Source organism: Corvus hawaiiensis, chromosome 8, assembly GCF_020740725.1.
Source record: "Corvus hawaiiensis isolate bCorHaw1 chromosome 8, bCorHaw1.pri.cur, whole genome shotgun sequence".
NCBI lineage: Eukaryota > Metazoa > Chordata > Aves > Passeriformes > Corvidae > Corvus > Corvus hawaiiensis.
Genome location: NC_063220.1, coordinates 15,439,160 through 15,458,612, shown reverse-complemented (window position 1 = coordinate 15,458,612; position 19,453 = coordinate 15,439,160). Strand labels below are relative to the sequence as shown.

The 19,453-nt window shown below is 35.1% G+C and overlaps 1 protein-coding gene across 3 annotated transcripts in view; it reads left to right on the top strand.

Annotated features, from left to right (window-relative positions):
• LOC125329630 (heparan sulfate glucosamine 3-O-sulfotransferase 1-like) overlaps nucleotides 1-18,559 on the top strand; it is a 48,675-nt gene extending 30,116 nt beyond the window's left edge. For 2 of the 3 annotated variants that reach the window (XM_048311830.1, XM_048311832.1), the window contains exon 2: nucleotides 13,192-18,559. In XM_048311830.1, coding sequence (XP_048167787.1) covers nucleotides 13,192-14,240 — 1,049 coding nt within the window. In that variant the 3' untranslated portion in view covers nucleotides 14,241-18,559. Of the gene's footprint in view, nucleotides 1-3,743; nucleotides 3,820-13,191 lie in introns of those variants that run through there. The other variant, XM_048311831.1, reaches the window with a different exon arrangement.
• Nucleotides 18,560-19,453: the final 894 nt, after the last annotated feature.

Below are 19,453 nucleotides of genomic sequence, written 5' to 3'. Positions count from 1 at the left end.
TTCATTTTTTGCTCTTCATCACTTCCCTTGATTTCTGCACTCCTTTCCTCTTTCACTACTGGCTTTGTGGTGCTTTTAGTAGAAGATGGTTACGTGTTATAATTTAAAGTACTTCACATTCAATTTCTCTTGCATACTCACACATACACAGCAGATCATGATGTTTTATGAAATAGGTTGGACTTCATGACATTTCTCCTGGTACTTTTATACTTGACTGAAATATTTCCAGACTCTGAATGACAGATATATCAGCTATATTTTTTTAAATGTCAGAGGAAATAGCTTTATTTTATGATTTTTTTTTTTGACATGCTAAGCCCTAATTTCTTATATAATTTTGGTAAGCTCCATAGCACAGGAATCAAGACTCTTTCACATTCAGTAATTGAACCCCTTATTTCTCACACACTGACACTTCAGTGTTGTTTGATCCTAGCATCTTGATTGTGATCTCAAAATTTGCTCTGAACTGTTTATTATCTATAAACTTAAAGTGACTTTTTCTTTTGACTGTAACTCCTCTTAAGGTATCAGTAGGTGTAACAATTTTCCTAGTACATCCATGTTGTCTCCCTCGACAAAAAACCTTGCAGAAGAAATTTAACCTTCACTTAATATTGTTCTTTTTGCTTAAAATTGATAGATTCCATTAAGACTATGTGGGACATGAGTGTAAAAACATTTTAGCTAAGAAATGTCAAATTACAAATCTAAGATGAAAATTCAGCATTAAAAATGTGAAATAATATATACAATTTATAGTCTGTAGAAGAAATACTGCCCTCCCTTGAGAGGAAAAGCTATTACCATTGCTTTAAAACAGAGCTGGCATCAATAACCAGTACCTTACACTGCGTATTTGCACTACCTTTTTTAGTATGCTATAAACAGAAATAACTATTCCATATTTTATAGTTACAAATTAAATTTCAAATCCAGATTTATTTTCCCCTGTGAGCATATATTTAAGGTAAGAGGAATGAACATAATCATAATCAGAATGCACAAAAAAAATCCTTTGTTGTCACAAAATTAAACATGATGTTGCTTTAAATAGAAGTACACATTTCTCATAAACTGGGCTCAGGGGAAATAGTATTATGACTATGCTTTCAAACCACTATATGTGGCAGTGGCCAAACACTGAGGTACTAAACCCTGAGAGCAGGAGGATGGATAGGTTGTGGAAGTAATTGGGAGATTCCACCAGCGATCCTCTTTCCCTAATTAAATTTCATATTAATCTTTCTGAACTACTGTGTCTATGTGAGGCTTTTTCAAAATATTAAAGTTCCTATGAAATGGTACAAAGTTTGGACGCATCATCAGCTGCAAAGTGGGAGGCTGCAAATGTCTGCCAGAGAATCTTTACACATACTGGCATATGTTTCTTCCATGTTGCTGAGTTGGAAAATTGTTGTACCAGTGACTGAAAACAGGCAACCTTCAGTGGAGTTTTCAGCCATCCTAAAATGCAAAAAAAGCCTCATGTACTCAATATCTTTAAAAATTGCAATGCAATTTATGTAGTGAATTAAGATATTGCAGTCTTAGCTTCAGCACTATCCAACTCCATCTCCATTTTATTAAAGGAGTAAACTCCTGGTCACTGCAGAAAATGGCAGCAGAGCGTAGTTCTGATTTTACATGTTTCTAGGCAGTCTGATATGAAAGTGTTGGTTTAGTGCTTCACTTTCCATATTTTTCTATGAATCCCACTGGACTTGCAAATTAACTGGTATTCACATGTTGACATTTGTTCAAAACGTTTAAAGTAACTGCTAAGACACCGATGAAGGATGCTGCAGAAAAAACCTGCTAATAATATACTGTTAACACTGCAAAAACTCAGAATGCATTCACAAGGAGGAAAAATGTCAGATATAAAAAGTGCAGTGAGATAATTATTTTCTTTAAAATTGCACCATCCATAGGGACTGCTGAGGGGGTTCATGGGGCAAAGAAAGAAGGATCAGGATGCACAAGATGTGTATTTTATGTTTAAAACCACCGCATACTAAAACCTACATCTTTGCTTTATATAACAGTGTTTTTACTGGTAGTGGAGAATAAGGAAAAGAGAAATGAATACTGATCAACAAATTTTCTTTTTTTTTGCATTTCCTGAGAAAAAAATTAAGTGGACTAGAACAGTATGGAATGTGTGGATCATGAGCTATATATACTAATAAGAAAAAATTACCTGGAGCTAGAACATGGATCTAGGATCACAAAAATGATCACCTCCTCCTACAGAAAAAGTAAAGGTTTTTTGCCAGTTTGGAACTAAATAAGGAAATTTTGTGCTTTGAGGGTTTTTCTCTTTTATTTGGGAAGGAAGGAGACTGAGAGGGAGAATATAAGATAATAGAGGTACCTTTCTCCTTTATGTTATGTTGAAGTATTGGTCCTTGGGGACATATCCAGTTGTTGTGGCACTATGAGATCAGTCTGCTTTGTATTTTGAGTGGCTTCAGCTTGAGTGGATGAAATCAGGGGATTTAGAATCAATTAAAGTGCATGTGTTGTACAGTCTACCCAGTCTTAAGAAATGGCTTTGAACATTCTAACTCTTTATTGCTCTAATTAATATGCAGTTAGTTATGAGAACATATCAGAGCCCTTCCCTACCTCTACCTCTTTCTCTGCTATAGGTGTTCATAGCACCTTAACAACTCCCTGAATACTGATAAGACCATTCAGATTTAAGGAGAAAAATATGAAAAGGTCATTATAAGATACCTAGGTGCAACAGATGTTTTCCAAATTGATACTACAATTTCAAATAAAAAATTACTACTAATATATTTTATTATCATAAATAGCAAACACAGTATTTGAATCTGAGAGCAAATCTTACCATGCTCTTATTTTGTCTCCAACCACATCTATTGTAGCTCTTTCTAGTCAGACTTTCTAATGTGACAAACCCTCACCATTTGTCACAAGTATCACAAATCTGAAGTCTTAAAGTCCACATCCTGAATGTATGTGATGGCTCCTAAATATGATTCTATCTAAAAGACTTAGGTGAAAATTAACAGAGCTTAAAGGTGCCAAAAAATTGCTGTAGGCACTCTCAGCCATTAAAGAGGCTTTCTAAGAAGCTGTAACTGATTTGGAGTGAAGTAGCATTAGAGGAACAGTGTAGAAGACTTGCTTGGGTTCACCATGGCACTGAGCTGTGGGGCAGAAGTGATGCTGTGTGGTGAGGAGCATGTTCTGCTTGAATTAACTGTGCTATTTAATGCAGTGGTGTAACAACAGAAAGTTTTTTTGAGGACACCTTAAACCTGTAGATGCAGAGAATGTTTTCGCACAGGGAAGTTGTCATAAATGTCTGGACTGGGGGTAAAGAGGAGAGGGATTTGATTTGTTTTCCACTGAAGTGTAAGGGTTTTTAAAATGTGTAAGTATACCTTTGATTGGAATACTGACATGCCTACAGGTTCAGGCTGCACATCAATGTTTGAAAAATTTGGACTGCATAGAAGCTTTCCTAAGTTCTGTCTTTCCTAACTAAAAGGTGCAAAAGACAGTCAGATAGGACCCTACTAAATCTCAGAAGTCCTGGAGAAAAGCATTAGAATTGCTTGGTAATAGTTATCTGTTCTCAAACTCTTTGGAGTGGCGAGTATTCTTTCACTATATTTTAACGTGCTACTTTGGCAGTGGAAGAAGGTTTGGTAAGGAGCAAGGATCTGATTTCTGACTTCCCATAATAGCCAAAAAATAATCTGCCTTTTACTTACTCCATGTTTTCAGACTGTCATCTTTGCCTCCCAGTGTCAGCCCAAGGAGCAGCGCGAGAGACGCGTGAGTGTCACACACTGGGCTGTTTTATGTGTTGTACTGTGGTTATCAGGCATTTTCAAATGTTCCTTAGGCTGCTTTCATTCCTGCATCTCTACAGCTATCTACTGGGCTGAACATGCACATAGCTTGATGATGAATATGTGTTGAAGGCACTGAGCCTCTATTCAAGAAAAGTATTGTCTATTTGTTTCTTTTCTAATATGTTTGCCTGTTCTGTATTGCAGTATATTTACCTTTTTTATTAGCAAGGATTTGTTTACCAGGGTCAGACAGAGTTTTGACTAATATATTTATTTTACTAATATATTTTTATATATTTTACTAATATATTTATTAATCAGTGTTAAGAATTGCTAAAGAGTTGCTTTCCGTGGTCTCTTACTTCAAGTTGTACTTGTTTGTTTACTTTGAGGAAAGATGGACTATAAGGTCTTTTCTGTATAATTTTTGATTCTTTGATGCCCAGAATCTCTCAGCATGCCTAAACTCAGTGTGGATTTAGCATGTTTCTTAGTTTGTAAATCCCATTATTTTATCAAACATTCATACTCACTCACACTTTTTCTCTGATATTTATCTTGATCTTGTGTCTCATCAGGGCCTATGCCAGTACCCAAAATTTCAAGTTTAAATTTTCAATCTTAAATCCATCATTGCTTTATTATTTCAGCTTCTTTATATCCTCTTACAACCTCTGTTCTGTAGTCACTCTTTAAAAAAAAATTGCTCCTGAGCTGTTATTTTTTCTTGAATTTTGTTCAGTCATCCTTTACAAGGCCAAAAGATTTCAACTCTGATGGGCCTTTCAGCTGCTTTGTTTTATTCTGGGTGAATTCCCTGCTCACTTTACATCTGTGCTTTACAGTGTAACCCTGAGCCAAGAAGTCAGATCCTTCTCTTACTGTTTGCATTTGACACTAGAAGGTCTCCAACCTGCTGATTGTTGGATAGCCAGACTTCTTACCAAGGGAAGGATCAGTTTGTTTCATGCTTTGTATAATGTGGATATGCAGCAGTTATAGAGCAATTATAGACACCCAACAGAGCACTTCTTATCAGACAACATCCTAGAACTACTTCCCAGGGACTAATGCCAGAGCCTTGGAAAAGTTATTCAAAAAGACATGAACAAAGGGTAAGACACTGACCTTGGCTCATCAGGCTCATCTGAGAGGTTTCACTGTTGGACAGATTTGAAGGTGGGGATAAAGAAGCCACCCTGCCTGCAGGACTTTTGCTGCCTGGCTTCTCTTACTGCCCAGTTCCCCACATGTCACTCCTGGCTGTCTGAGGGTGCTCCCTGAGCAGCTGCCACTGTCTGATGAGCTCTGCCTACAGTACTCTTCCCCTGCACTGGGTCAGTGCTGCAAACAAAAGGTATAATATTGGCAAGTGCTGCCCAGAAGAACTCCTCTGTGAGGCAAGATAGCTCTTTTGGGAGCCTTTGAAGTTGTAATGCCTTAAAACCAGCACGGGCTTGTGGTTTTTCTTTGGCTTTTGTTCGGGGCTTTTTGGCAGGGGTAGGATTTGGTGGAGGGGTTTGTGTGTGTGACTTTTTGGGTTTGTTTTTTTAATACCAAGAATCTGTGCTCTTTTCAAGAACATCAAAGCTGTTAGGGTCAGTTATTTGACATGGATGTCCTGTAGGAATTTGCTGGTTTGTACCACAGAGTTAACCTGTCCTCATCCCTTTTGAAAGCTTCTCTTGCCATCTCTTACCCTCTGAGGAATCTCTTCCTTTGAATGACAGGTCTCTCATAAATCCTCTTCATCAAATTCCAATTTTATTTCCTAAGCATCAGTGAGTATTAAGGTGTTGTTCTTTGTGACAATGAGTGTGGGAAAATTAATAATATTGAATTAATTATAGCAGGGGTAGAGAGGCTGAAGTTTAACCTTATTGTTGTACTGTAGAAATATACACAAAAGCTACTTATCAGCCACACATCGTTACATCTTGCACCTTTATAGTTACATGATTACTGCTTGTTTGGCTGAAGAACTGGCATGGCACCTTTGTTACTTCAATTTATATTAATTCAGATGCTTAATTAACAATTAGCGGTGTAAGTTTAATTCAACCAAATGGTAATGCAATTCCATTTGAAATATGCCAATGTGATAAGTAAAACTGGCCTTCTCATCTGTGCTAATCTGACCACTATCCACTCTTTACATCTTAATAGGAACACAATTTTTATTTATGTCTCTTTAGAAGTATCCTTAGAATGTACCTCACTTTATGGACTAAACATATTAAAGATCTTTATGAAATTGTAATTCAGTGACTTTTATGTGGATGGTTTGAGTACGATATTTTTCAAAGATACCATAAAATATAAGTGTGTAAGCTACAGGAGTAGAAGGTTTATTTAGCTCAGAAATTTATTAGTGTATTTATGCTGTATATATTACTCTACTGCTTCATATTTGCAGTCATATTATCATCAGGCAATTTTCTATCTTGAATTATCAGAAAAGGGAATTAGGAAAAGTAATGCTAGCCTTAGGGAAGCAAACTTTTTTCCAAACTCCTATCTGTTAATATCACCTGCCAATGATTTAATGGTGTTTATAGTTTATGCTAACATTTCTTAGCTTTCCTTTTTATCCATTATAGTCTGTGTACCTGGTAGAAGCCTGCAGCCAATTGCTCTTACTTTGCAGCTCCTATCTTTACTCACCAAATAGCTATTTTCTTTTTTATTCCTCTAAGGTAGTAACTGTTGGCTGTTATAAAACTGCAATCTCATTAGAAAAGGTTCACACAAATAAATTCACTGCTGAGATTAGGACTTTGAAATGTTAATGTCTTTGTCTTTCTTTGTGCTAACATATATTTTTCTATTGATGCTTAAAAAGAAACCTATAAACTCTTTCATTACCCAAAGAGGTGTTACAACAGCAAGGCAGCATTTCTGGACAGTTTGTGGGATCATGAATTTTTAGGCAATACGTCATTTAGGAATTCTTAGTGCATCTCCCTAATGAAAATACATCCATCGTTTGAGTAAAGTGAACAGAATTCTTAGGTGCCTACAAGACTCTTAAGGTTCTTTATCAGCAATATGAACTGCTGCAATATTTATCTGACTTTGGGTCTGTGCTCCTTTTTGTACTTAGTCCTCTGTTCCTTGTATGAAAAGAGATCACTGGAGCTCAACTTGTAGCTCTGTTACAAAACTCCAGCGTTGTATTTTACCACCTCTTACCCTTTCTTGCTTTCTCCAGTTGGCAGACATTTTCCATGGCTACAGATGTTCTTCATGTCCATCTCTGTATACCCATGGAACTGACTGATCTCTCCTACCTGATTCTGATAAAGCCCAGTAATGTCAGTGCAAATGTTATTTAGTCTGGGAACTAAGTTATTTAGTCTGTTACTTAGTCTGGGAATGGAGCATAGACTAAAAGTGTAGCAGAAAAGTTTCATGCCCTATAAAGGGTCATCCTGTGCTGGGATAGCTGTCCTCTCCCACACAGTCTTTAGTTTCATGTAATAGTTAATTTGGGATTCTTCTGAATCAATTTTCACTTCTGGGGCACAGCTCTAAAACTATTCCATTGCACCTGATTGATCTCAGCCTAACATAAACCTGAAGTAATTGCTTTAATAAAATTGCAATAAAACTAAGACTTACAATTGGTTTTATGCGGGAAACTTTTCCAAAATTTTAAGCATTATTCACACTCAGAAATGTGCTCTCATTGTCTCCTGAGCTCTGCCTAGGCATATCTCACATGTGTGAAAAGAAGTAGCTGAACTGTATTTGCTTTCATTTAATATTAAAGAGGATACTTTTCTGTTCAACCATTGGACATGTGCCAAGTATTTTAAAATGTCCATTATTTTATGAATTATACTATAAATCAGAATTAAGGTATTATGAAGAGGACTTTTGATGATAGTATTACTTCTAATATTCAATGCTTAGAATTAATAGAATTAGTCATTGCTTAATTGGATTTGAATACATTGATACTGGATTCTATTAGTAATGTGTCCTATATGCACTGGATAGTTCATTTGCCTGTTTTTAAGAAATATATAGCCCATACTGAGTGCAGATTTGCATTTATTATGCTATGCAGCTAACTCTAGTTTTACTGAAGGAAAATCACCAGCCTAATTGCAGATATTCCAAAACTTTAAGAATTATATTGTTGTTTAGAATTATTTATTACATAAGCCAGTCTTTATAGGGATACCTTACACTGGTCTGATTGTCATCACAGTATGATTGTCCTTCAAAAAATTTCTGAAACAGTTCACCTTTTATGACCTTTGGTTGTGAATACAGTTAGGCTGCAATGGTTTTTCTGTATTGTCAGCATTAGAGATCTTCTTAAATATAGAGGTATAATTGAGCTGTTACAAGTTTGTGTGGCAGTAAGCCCTAACATGTTTGAACTGTACTCTTCACAGTGATTGATCTTTGTGTTGGGATCAGTTCATATCTAATAGGAATTAACAGGAAAAGTGGTACCCTTTTTTGAATCCCAATATATTTTTAAAAATCAAGACTTAAAAATCAATTCAAAAATTGGTGTTTTGTTATACTTACTCTGACCACCTCCCCTTGTTGCAGTTTTCAGTCACCAACAGAAGTATTTCTGCACAAATACCTTGAAACAACAAAATCCTGAGTTTGTACTTGATTCCTTTTCTTTTCTTTTTTTTCCAAGGAGCAAGTGGGAAGAAATAGCTTTACTCCAAAAAACACTTGTACGTTATGCTGAAACATTGAGGAACCTCTTTGTTTTTCAGTTCAGTGTATAATCCAGCTATAAGTTATCATAAGGGTTGTGAGAGGCTGCTGTGGAATGGCATGAAGTTAGAATTGGAAGGGGAATTGGATGGAGAATTAGAAGCCCCGGGGTTTTTATTCTTGGTTGGACTATAAACCTGCTGTATGACCTTGAGCAGATCAGATTAACCTGACTTTCCAAAGCATTTGCACTCCTGAACTGGCTCTATAGGTTGATCAGTTGCAATTTCCTGTAAGGTGAGAATGGTGCCTTAATAAGGTGGAGGCAATTCATTAACACAGAGTGCTGCAGAATTCTCCAGTTAAAAGCATCACAGGCAGTGGGAAGTATTATTAGGAACTAATAATGTTATAAATTATTAATAATAATATATTTAGGTTTACGCTATGATTTTGTACTTTACCCCAAAGCAAGATAAATCATAAGCTGCTTAGAAGATTTTTAGAGTAGAGTGCAGCAGTTAAGGGTCTTTAGTACATTTCTGTAATATTAAAATGATTTTTCAGCCAGCATAGAAGCTTCTCCAGTCTAGTCCAAGGTTTTAAGAAAGTAAAACAAACAACAGCCCAAGGTATTATTTACTTAATTAGTCCTTTCTGCAGCATGAATTTATTTCTGAAGTTCATTTCTGCTTAATAAGTATCCTATCTGTTGATGTTCCTTGTGTTACTGAACAGCACCAACACTACCAAATAATGGGGAAAAACAGTAATAAGGCACTGTAATTCTGATCATGTGTCATGGGGTTAATTTCATAAGAATAATTTCAGATTCTTCATTGGTGCAGTGCACCAATGTAAAATATATTGTTTTCATTATAAAAAGCAGTTAATATCTTCTAAAAATGTACATTTAATTGCATAAAGGCATAAAAGCAACAACACAAAATTATTCAAATAACATTCCAATTATATATGATAAATCTTCTTTAAAACCTTTACATTTATCTAGCAATTATAACCTAACCACAGGATATAACATCTTAGAGCTTGGCTGGAATCAATCAAATATCTTAGGCCAAAGCAGGAATGTTGTTCTGACAGAACTGCTCCCAAAGGCAAATTTGATCTATTTAGGCACCAGTTTTACAGCACACTCTGAATTTGATTTTATCTGTAGTTTTTCCTGGGTAAGGCTTTTTTCTAGCTATGATTCTAAGAAATTTGTAAAACAACTAATTAATTTGAAAGCTGGTTAAACTAGTTAATAACTATGTTTAATTCTTTTTCAAACAATACTTCAGTCCATAGAAAATGTAGAATCCCTTCTGCTACTTGGTGTCTGAGTGTGTCTGAGATGGTAAAATTAAGCAGACTCTCACTCACATCAGAAGTGAACCTGAGAATATTTTGGAAGACCAATCTTTCCTCAGTGATAAGTATGACTTTCTCATTCAGCTTACAGTCTTCTTTGGGTTTCAGTATTTGCACCTGATTCTTAGGTGCATGAAACTAGAAAACTCAGTTAGTTAGGGATGAAATAATGTTGGTGTGTTTGAATTTTTTAAACAAAATTAAAAAGTGAATTTGAGAATTTTTTTACCTGTCACCAGATCTAGGAAGAGCACATCTCTGTCTATACTACTGCAGAGTCCCAGTATCAATTACTTCTGTTTCTTTTTTACTCTGGTTTTAGTTTATTTCAGAGAAATTCCTACTTTTTCCCTCTTCCTTTCTATTTTTTCAATTTAAGCTACTAACCTAGTTAGTCTCAAGAACACTTATTATCAAAAAATCTAAAAATAGTTTTCTTTCTGGTTAAATAAAGTTGCCTGAAATGTCAAAAATCATTTAATGAAATTGTTTCAAAATGGGATAGTTACAGAATTTAAATCAAATAATGAACTGTATGTCTCCATGTTGGTATTTATAAGTAATCCCTTGCTTGGGAGATATTCATGCTGGTCTTGCCTCAGTTCAAAGTACTTGTAACCTAATGCATAGATGTGTAAGTGTATTTATAATGTATAATGTGCTGTATTAGCACAAAAGAAGTAAGTTGAGAAAAATTGTAAGATTTTTACAAAAACAATTCCTCAGCCTTTCTGAAAGAATTTTAATTTAACAATGAAGATGAATAGAATGTAAACAAACACTGGGATTTCAGAACAGGTTAAAGGGAAGATTAACTGCTCCCTTGGCCCCCTCTCCCAAATCCCAGCCTGCTGGCATCACAGGTCTGGAAAGCTGCCATAGTGTCATACGTTGCTACTTCCGAAACAATCTTAGGCATAGCTGTGCCTTTCCTCAAACTGAACTGTTCAGGAACCTTGGGAATCATGAAAAATTTGGCTTGAAATTATTAAAGCAGAGTCCCTTCTTTGAAAGCTGGCATTGCAGGAATCATCTGGGCTGTGACGCTTCAGATTTCATGCTCTGTGTCCTACAGAGCTTTCCAAAACCAGCATTAGCTGCCATTATAGCAGAATGCATTTTAATTCCTCAGCAGCACCAAACTTGCCATCCAAAGGAATAGTAACTATAAATGGTTTTGGTATAAACATACCTGTTCTGTCCTCCTGTTAATATTTGCTATCTATCTGTGAGTTTAGTGCTCATTGAAGCTGACAAGAGTCATTCCCCAGATATCCAAGAAGTTGGAGAAGTGCTGGGTTAACAGGTGTTGGTGTAAGAGTTAAACAGAGAATGACAGCAGCAGTGCTGGCAGAAGCAGCGGAAGGTCTCCCTGACACAGCGTGCACCTGATATAGAAATGAAGGAACGAGTTCCTACTTCTATGTCAATATAAGACACACACACTCTACACACACTCTTCATGCTCCTTTACCATGGCCTTGGAGAGAACAATGGAAAATGTCAGGAAGACAGATTTATTGTAGGACTGTGATCACATCTGTAAACTGTAACCAAAAAAGCTCTTAGAAGTATGGATATATACATATACTGATGCTTCTGCATAAACCTTAGATTCACCTGCACCTCTGCTGGTGGTGAGTCTCATTCCTTCAGGTATCATAGAGAAGGTTTCAATAAGATTTAGAAAACAGATCTAATGAATCTGCTGCATTGCCCAGACTGTTACCAAAAATTTAAAATCTTTAAGCCTGTAAAGTAAGACTCAAAGTAAACAATTTTCAAATAGAAATATTGAATGCTCCTCAGGGCCATGACAAATGGGAATTGGCTGTGTTTTCTAAGAGATGAATTACTGTGACCAATATATTCAGAAAAAGAAAGGAACAGTGAACACTGAAGAAAGAGCTAAGTAACATTTCTGAGACTACTTTAAAATACTAGCCATAACTTAAAACTATTCCAAAAATGGTTATTGTTTTTTAAATGACTGCTGCTTCACTGTATGAAATAGCTTGTTTCTGCATGCTACATTGAAAACAAAATAAGTTAAGAATGTAGATCTGTCCCACAAATCTTAAAATTCTATAATTGCTCAGAAATCGAGTGAAACTCAAGAATCCTCTCAATGGGAATTTGTCCTGTAGGATTTTCAGACAGCAATAGGAAACCCAAGCACAGTGGTTCTAGAGCAGACGTTGCCTTGATCTGAATTTATCACTGCTGTCGTGATGGCAGATCTGTAAGCAATCTGTTTCAAATATTATATACAAGAGTTATCCAAGAGATTTCAAATGTTAGTAACACAATTACACTTACAGAGACGTTTTCTTTCGCTTACATGTGCACATGCACATACCTGTGAGCCTAAAGTTTTCACAAATTTTGAAGATATTTATTGTTTGCCACGTCTTAAAATAACCATATGCGATGTGGATTAAATAAAAGAAGCTATTTGGCTTCAAGCAGACTTGCTTTCCTGCAGAAATCTCTGAGTGACCAGAAAACATCTGGGTATCTCTTATACAGAGCTTTGGAGGAACTTCAGAATACTATCTGAAGATCTGATTTTGCCAAGATTTTTTCCAACACTTATATGACTATGTATCACAACACTTGGATAGTTGTAGAGAATCCATCCACCCTGAATCATTTATTTTTTTCCCCCACTATCCAACTTAGCCACTTTACTCTTGCTTTGACACAGTTAGTTTTCTGCTCTAAAAGTCTCAGATTCCAAAACTTTGCCTATATCTGTGTTTTGTTTTCTGTGTCAAACCAAACAGAATTTTTTGGTATGATTCATAGCTCACTAGAACCCAAATGGTGGCACCATCATCCATGTCTGTTATTTATATAAGAATATACTATTCTGGCAGGGAATTTGAGGAAAGGTGTTGACATTCAAATATTCTTTCGAGTTATTATCATCATACTGGGTACGGTATTTATAACAAGAGAAGTATGTGGTATGTATGGAAGATAATTAAAAAAACCAAAGCAAGCAACAAATGGTCAGGAATTTAAAATCAGGTAAACAATTCTAGTTTGCTTAGAGGAAATAAAATCTGTTGAAAGAAATCTGTATCCATCACTGGTCACTCAGGGTAAGGAGAAAAAACCCCAACACATGGGACTCTTTTGTCCTTCTGAAATAAAGTCAGGAAAAAAGAAATAACTTCCCTATACATTTTCTACTGGGATCACAGATATGCGAACTGAATTATGAGTTGAATTTTCAACTGATGATGAGTTTAGAAAAACTGACTTGTCTTATTTTATTTCGTAGATGCTTCAGAAGCTTGCTGTGTGCTTACCACGGGTTCTGCCAACCACCTCAAGAGGGGACTCACCTATTCTTTCTTTAGTCGAGCAAAACATTATCTTGAAATAATTATTCCTCTCCACATGGCCTTCGTACTCGTGTCAGCTTATCTTCTGCTGACTCATGCTCAGGGTGCTCCTGTTGAGAATGGGGCACTGTTGGATACACTGAAGTCACAAGTGGGATTATTCAGCAATAAAAGTGAGCACTATTCAGCACAGGTGAGACCTCCTGGCACGAGCCGGCAAATACCTCAGACAATCATCATAGGAGTTCGTAAAGGAGGAACGAGGGCTTTGCTGGAAATGTTGGATATTCATCCTAATATTGTGGTAGCAGCTACGGAAGTCCACTTCTTTGACTGGGATGAAAATTACGTGAAAGGAATAGACTGGTATAGAAATCTGATGCCATTTTCTTATGGAAATCAAATTACAATTGAGAAAACACCAGGCTATTTTACATCACCACAGGCTCCAGGAAGAATTCATGACATGAATAGTTCCATTAAACTGCTGCTCATTCTAAGAGATCCCACTGAGAGAGTTATATCTGACTATACCCAAGTATATTACAACAGAGTAGAAAGCCACAAGCCTGTTCAGCTCTTTGAAGATATTGTTATTAAGAATGGAGTGCTTAATACCAAATACAAAGCTATTCAGAGAAGTCTATATGATGTTCATATGGAAAAGTGGCTTAAGCATTTCAGTTTGGATCAGATTCACATAGTGGATGGCAATACTTTAATCAAGGACCCTCTTCCTGAATTACAAAAAGTTGAAAGATTTCTAAATCTTCCTTCTCGAATTATGTCTTCTAATTTTTATTTTAACCAGACCAAGGGATTCTACTGCATCAGAAGTGATGGGAGGGAGAGATGTTTACATGAATCCAAAGGGCGTCCCCACCCTCTTGTTAACAGCACTGTTTTGGAGCAACTATATTCTTACTTCAGAGAGCACAATGCAAAATTTTACAGGATGGTTAATCATTCCTTTGACTGGCATTAACGTATTTGGAGTCAATGTTTCTTAAAAAGGGCCTGAGGCAAACTTTCAGACTCATCTTTCTAAACTGTAATGACTTGTATTGTGAGAATTGACATCCTGGTTACATGCTTCATTGGAACAACACATCTGTTGACTCATTGAAATGGTACTCTCTATGTTGGGAATAATAAGTTTTATGTATTTGTATGATTACTGGGAGTCATATTCTGATCTTCTTTCTCTCATCATGCAAGTACATTAACTTCAGCAGACTTAGCAAAGACATATCTCTACAAGATTTCTGCTGCTTTGGAAAAATGCATTTAACTGTAAAAAATGTAAATATTGGAAATGGTATTATTCTAACTGTTCTGTATTTTTTGTTGTTAGTATTTTTTATATCCCACGATAGTGGTGTTGATTTATAGATTTTTGCATAAAATAAGTTTAAATTGTATGTTAAAATAGGGGCATACATAGTAGCTCCAATAAATAAATCATCCTCTTTAATATGTTGAAGTAATTAATTAAAAATAGAAGGTATCTATTTCACCTGTAATTTTGAATAGGTGAACTAGAAGTTACCTGCCTGTATGACATTAATATTAAACCACACTTACTATCATGGGTTTGCAAAAAAAATCTCCAAAGTAAGAATATGAACTTTTTGAAGAATGTTAAAATTAGAGTTCTGAATGTAAAGAAATTAAAATATCCCAGGAACACCGATACTCTATACACTAAAAAAAATCAATACAAAAAAATTACTAATATGAGCAATTGTACAAATATTTGATTATATAAATTATGTCACTTTGCTCTTGAATGGAAAAGCTCTTAGTACTACCACATGAATTATGTTTGTACTCTGTGACTAGTTATTCTGTTCTCCTGGCTTTGGTTTATATATCTCCATTGGCACAATGATTCTTGTTTAAAAAAAAATTATTTGCTTGCCCCCTGAAGCATGATGTAGTTTTATTTTGCCATTTCCAATGCAGACCATGGGATAGTCTCAACATTAAAATAACCTCGTTTCATTACTCAGACACAATGTTCAGTACACTCAGTATGACATACTCAGGTTGTCTGTAAGAACCACAACCATTTATAGCCTTGCATCAGGATTTTATTTTCAATTTTTTTTAACAGTATTGTGCTGATCTTTTCTGCTTTTTCATGTAAACATTTTATTATATATCAATACCAAAGAAGAAAATCTGAGCATCAAACCCCACTGAACCCTGACAAGGGTCAGGCATCTGTGTCCTTCTGTCTAAGTCACTGCTCATCCTAAAGGAGTGTATGTTCCTACCATGGGCTTCTTCCACTTCCAGGCTAAAAGGTATGTATTGCTGGGCTGACTTTTAGGCTTTTAATACTTTGTGAGTGGGCTACTTAGGCAGATAGCAGTATTCCTCTGAAGCTGGATAGAATTGGACTCAGATTATGTGGAAATAGCCTTCATCAAATATTCTCTCAATAAATGTAAAATGTTAAAAATAATATAATAATTCTTATTCTTTATCTGTTCCATGACTTGCTTATGTATGTATGAAAGAAAATATACTGTATATATGAGAGAAAATTATTTTCATTAGCATATAATTAATCTCTGAAATTACCTTTCTGAAGTAGGTTTGTTTACTACAACTCTGATTGCTATAAATGGCTCAAATTTTCTTTTACTTCTGCCACTTTTTCTGAGATTGTGGCTTCTTAATTATTAATATTGATCCAATATAGGCACTACAAAGTACAATGTCAATAAGAATCTGTGGAAATACAAATGTATTTGTTTCAAATTAATCAAAGAACAGGATATTTATGCTGGTCTTCTACCATCTCTACAAGGACATTGGATAGGCAAACTTTAATAATTACAGTTGTGCAGTCTAACTGTATCTTCTTTGTCTTTTGTCAAGTAAAAACCTCAACCAGAATATTTCTGAACTCTGAATTAATAGTGTGATTCTATATCAGAATAACTTTTTCTATTTTGTGGGCACAGCACTTTTGTCTGATAACAGAACACCCAAATCCAGATTCCCAGTATTGTCTAGCATGGCTGGTTCTTTCTGACCAATCCAATCTCAGTGATAAACAAAACTCCTTCCAGTCCACTCATTTCAGAAATACATTATTGAAGGGAGCAACATAAGTGCATCTTGTATCAGACAGAAATATATAACTTTCTGTTTCTTATACATTCCAAAACTCTCTTTGTCTTTTTCCTCTTTTCTTATTTTTTTTCCTTACAAGAAGCAAATTTGAAAACAATGTATACTTTAATAAAAGTTTCAGGTAGATGCTGGTAATTGAAGAATTCAGATGTCTATATGCCACATTAAATTTCACAGCCTTCCAAGAAAAAGGAAGGGAGAAAATTCTAATGTCTTTCTATATTTATGCTTGCAGGCATCAAGTCTTTTCTCTTCTCTTCTCTTCTCTTCTCTTCTCTTCTCTTCTCTTCTCTTCTCTTCTCTCTCTTTGTTCTCTGAAGTTTACAGCTAATCTTTAAATGAGCTGAATGCAGGAGCACCAGCTAGCAGAAGCTATATGCATCTTTGAAAATGCAAGTCCCTTTCTGGAATTTACATTTCAAGGAGAGCTGAGCTGTATGGATTAGTGATGCTTATATCTATTTGATTTGTTATCACTCCTCATTCCTGTTCAGCATTTTGGGGAAGAACAGAATTGATGGAATGAATTTAATGATTATTTTAGAATTTACTAATATAATGAGAAATATATTAACTATAATATAATCTGGGTGAAGGGGTGGTTGGTTTGAATTGGTTTTATGTAAATCAGATTCTCATCAGAAATTTTATTTTGATAAATGATCAAAAATCATACAATTTAACCTCTGTATAACAGAGGTTAGACTGTAATTTTACATTGCAGGCTTTCAATCAGTTTCTCATTTTTTGGTCTGAAAAATACTCTTTCATGCCATCCTGACCTTTTCCATTCTTAAAGTCTTTAAGAAAACCCTCCTTCCCTCATGCTCAGGAAAGGAATCAGATAACCTTAACAGAAAATCCACTGAGCCATACTTGGGTAATACTGAAATAAAAAGTACTCACTTTTTGACACTTGGAATTCAAAAGTAGTCAGTTTTTTGGGAAGACCTGTCGGCTTGCAGTCAGTATAAAGATGTTATTAACAAGACAGTTCTCAGTTTAAGCAATTACATACATGTCGTGAATTTACACAACTGATAGTAAACCAGAAATTACTTTTCTCTAAATTGTTTATCAGAGAATTTTCATCTCATTCTCTGATACTCAAGAGTTGCTTGCAAAAGTAAATTTCATGTGGGAAGGTCACTTGAAGAAATCATGCAGTTGTTTCAAAGGTTTTTGGGAGCATCTGAAACAGATGATACAATTATGTGTGCAAGACTACTGCAGAATTTATGATGATTTGACCAGCTCTTTGATGTTCCACAAATACTAAACTTTAAATACTGTTCCTTTCCTTTTCTATTAAAAATGCCACAGTTATAGTTGCTTTGATTTAATGTTGCAGAGAATTAACCATATCAAGCAGCTGTAACTGGATCAGTTCAGCCATGATAAGCAGCACACACAATATCCAGATGAGTCTATCACCTCTTCTTTTTTTTTTTTTTTAATTTGTACTATATGTACTACTATAGTACATAAAGGAAAATATTGGGAAACTTAAAAGCTACGATTTTACCCCCAAAACTCCTAGTACTAAACTAATGGGAAAGAAGCAAAGAAGTTCCTGCATTGCACTCTAAACCATTATTTTACCAGGAAAAGGGTTGGATTTTTTCATTGTACCCCCTGTATGCAAATGCTCAAAGGCCTCGGACTTTGGCCTCTGGTCTTTCACAATTTAGCCTTGAAAGCTAAATTTAGAGTTCCTCTTAAAGGATACCTATTAAAGCAGAGACATTTTCTTGTTGTAGAGGACTTTACAGAGGGCACACACATCTTTACATGCTGCTCCACATCAGCTCCTTCACTGTCCTCTTGATACAAAATTAATAATCCTATGAAGATTATCTATTGAAAGCTGATCAGATTGACTACTGTAGGGAAGCATATCTGCATAAGGAGTTTTCTGTCTCCAGCACATCGAAAAAAAATTTAAAAAAAAGTTTTTTCTATCAAATTTGACTGCTTATTGCCTCTGTCAATTCAGATGCTTTCATGAATTGGACAAAAATTTTAATATTTTTATAATCCCTATAATTTCTTGTTTAATCTATGTGGTCAAAACCAAAAACATGATTTATCAGTTTACTTACATAGTTTAACTGAAAAAAAAAAAAAGAGAGAGACTTACCCCTCAATACTTTGATTCATAGTAAGAATTGCACAACATTTCCTTGCAGAGAAAGACGTATTTAAATTATTAAAGTAATATACCATTGTAGATTATTATTTTCTATACTTGTGTATTTGATCTTCATTTCCTTCATAAGCTTGAATTTTCTCATAGCTATGAACAGACACATTAGAAATAAAATCAGTAATTAGCAATAGTTAATGAGCAGTATTTAGTTATTGGCCAAATAGTTTCCTTTTTGATTATTTCAAGTTTCATGGTGACTTACTAAATTGTTTTGCTATTTTCTAAAACTAATTTAAAAGTTACAACCAGCAGTGCTAGAAAGACTGTAGTATCATTCTGTAATTACAGAGGAATTGTATTGTCTTGCCTTTAAGGTTAATTAACAGTGACAAGAGCTTACCACAATTCCTGAAAACATTTTGGAAGCCAAGACACTAACAGAACTGTATAAATTAGTCCTGGAAGGTGAATCTGCTACTTAGGGAAAATACAGCAGGTTAAAACAGACTAATGAAAATAATAGTTTTCTGTGAAAATAGATGTGATGCAAAATGCACACTCTCCTGTATTAGCCCATGTAACAAGTACTGCGAGGTCTATTTCTGATGCAATATAGTTTTACACTTTTACATTGTATATTCTTTCAGTGCTGTTACAAAAACCTCTTAGGAAATGTTTAAAAAAAATACCTTCATGTAAACTCTTAACCAGGGGTACAGTTTTTCTCTCAAAGGCCATTTCCCTAGTTTTATACTGTTTCCTCTGAGATAAAAAAGTGTTTTGAGTCATGCTGCAATGAAAGTAGCAAGTTATTACGCCAGAATTAAGAATATTACCTCAATTTATTACAGTTCTCAGTGAAAAACATTTCTATACAGGGACATATAATAGTTTAACAATCT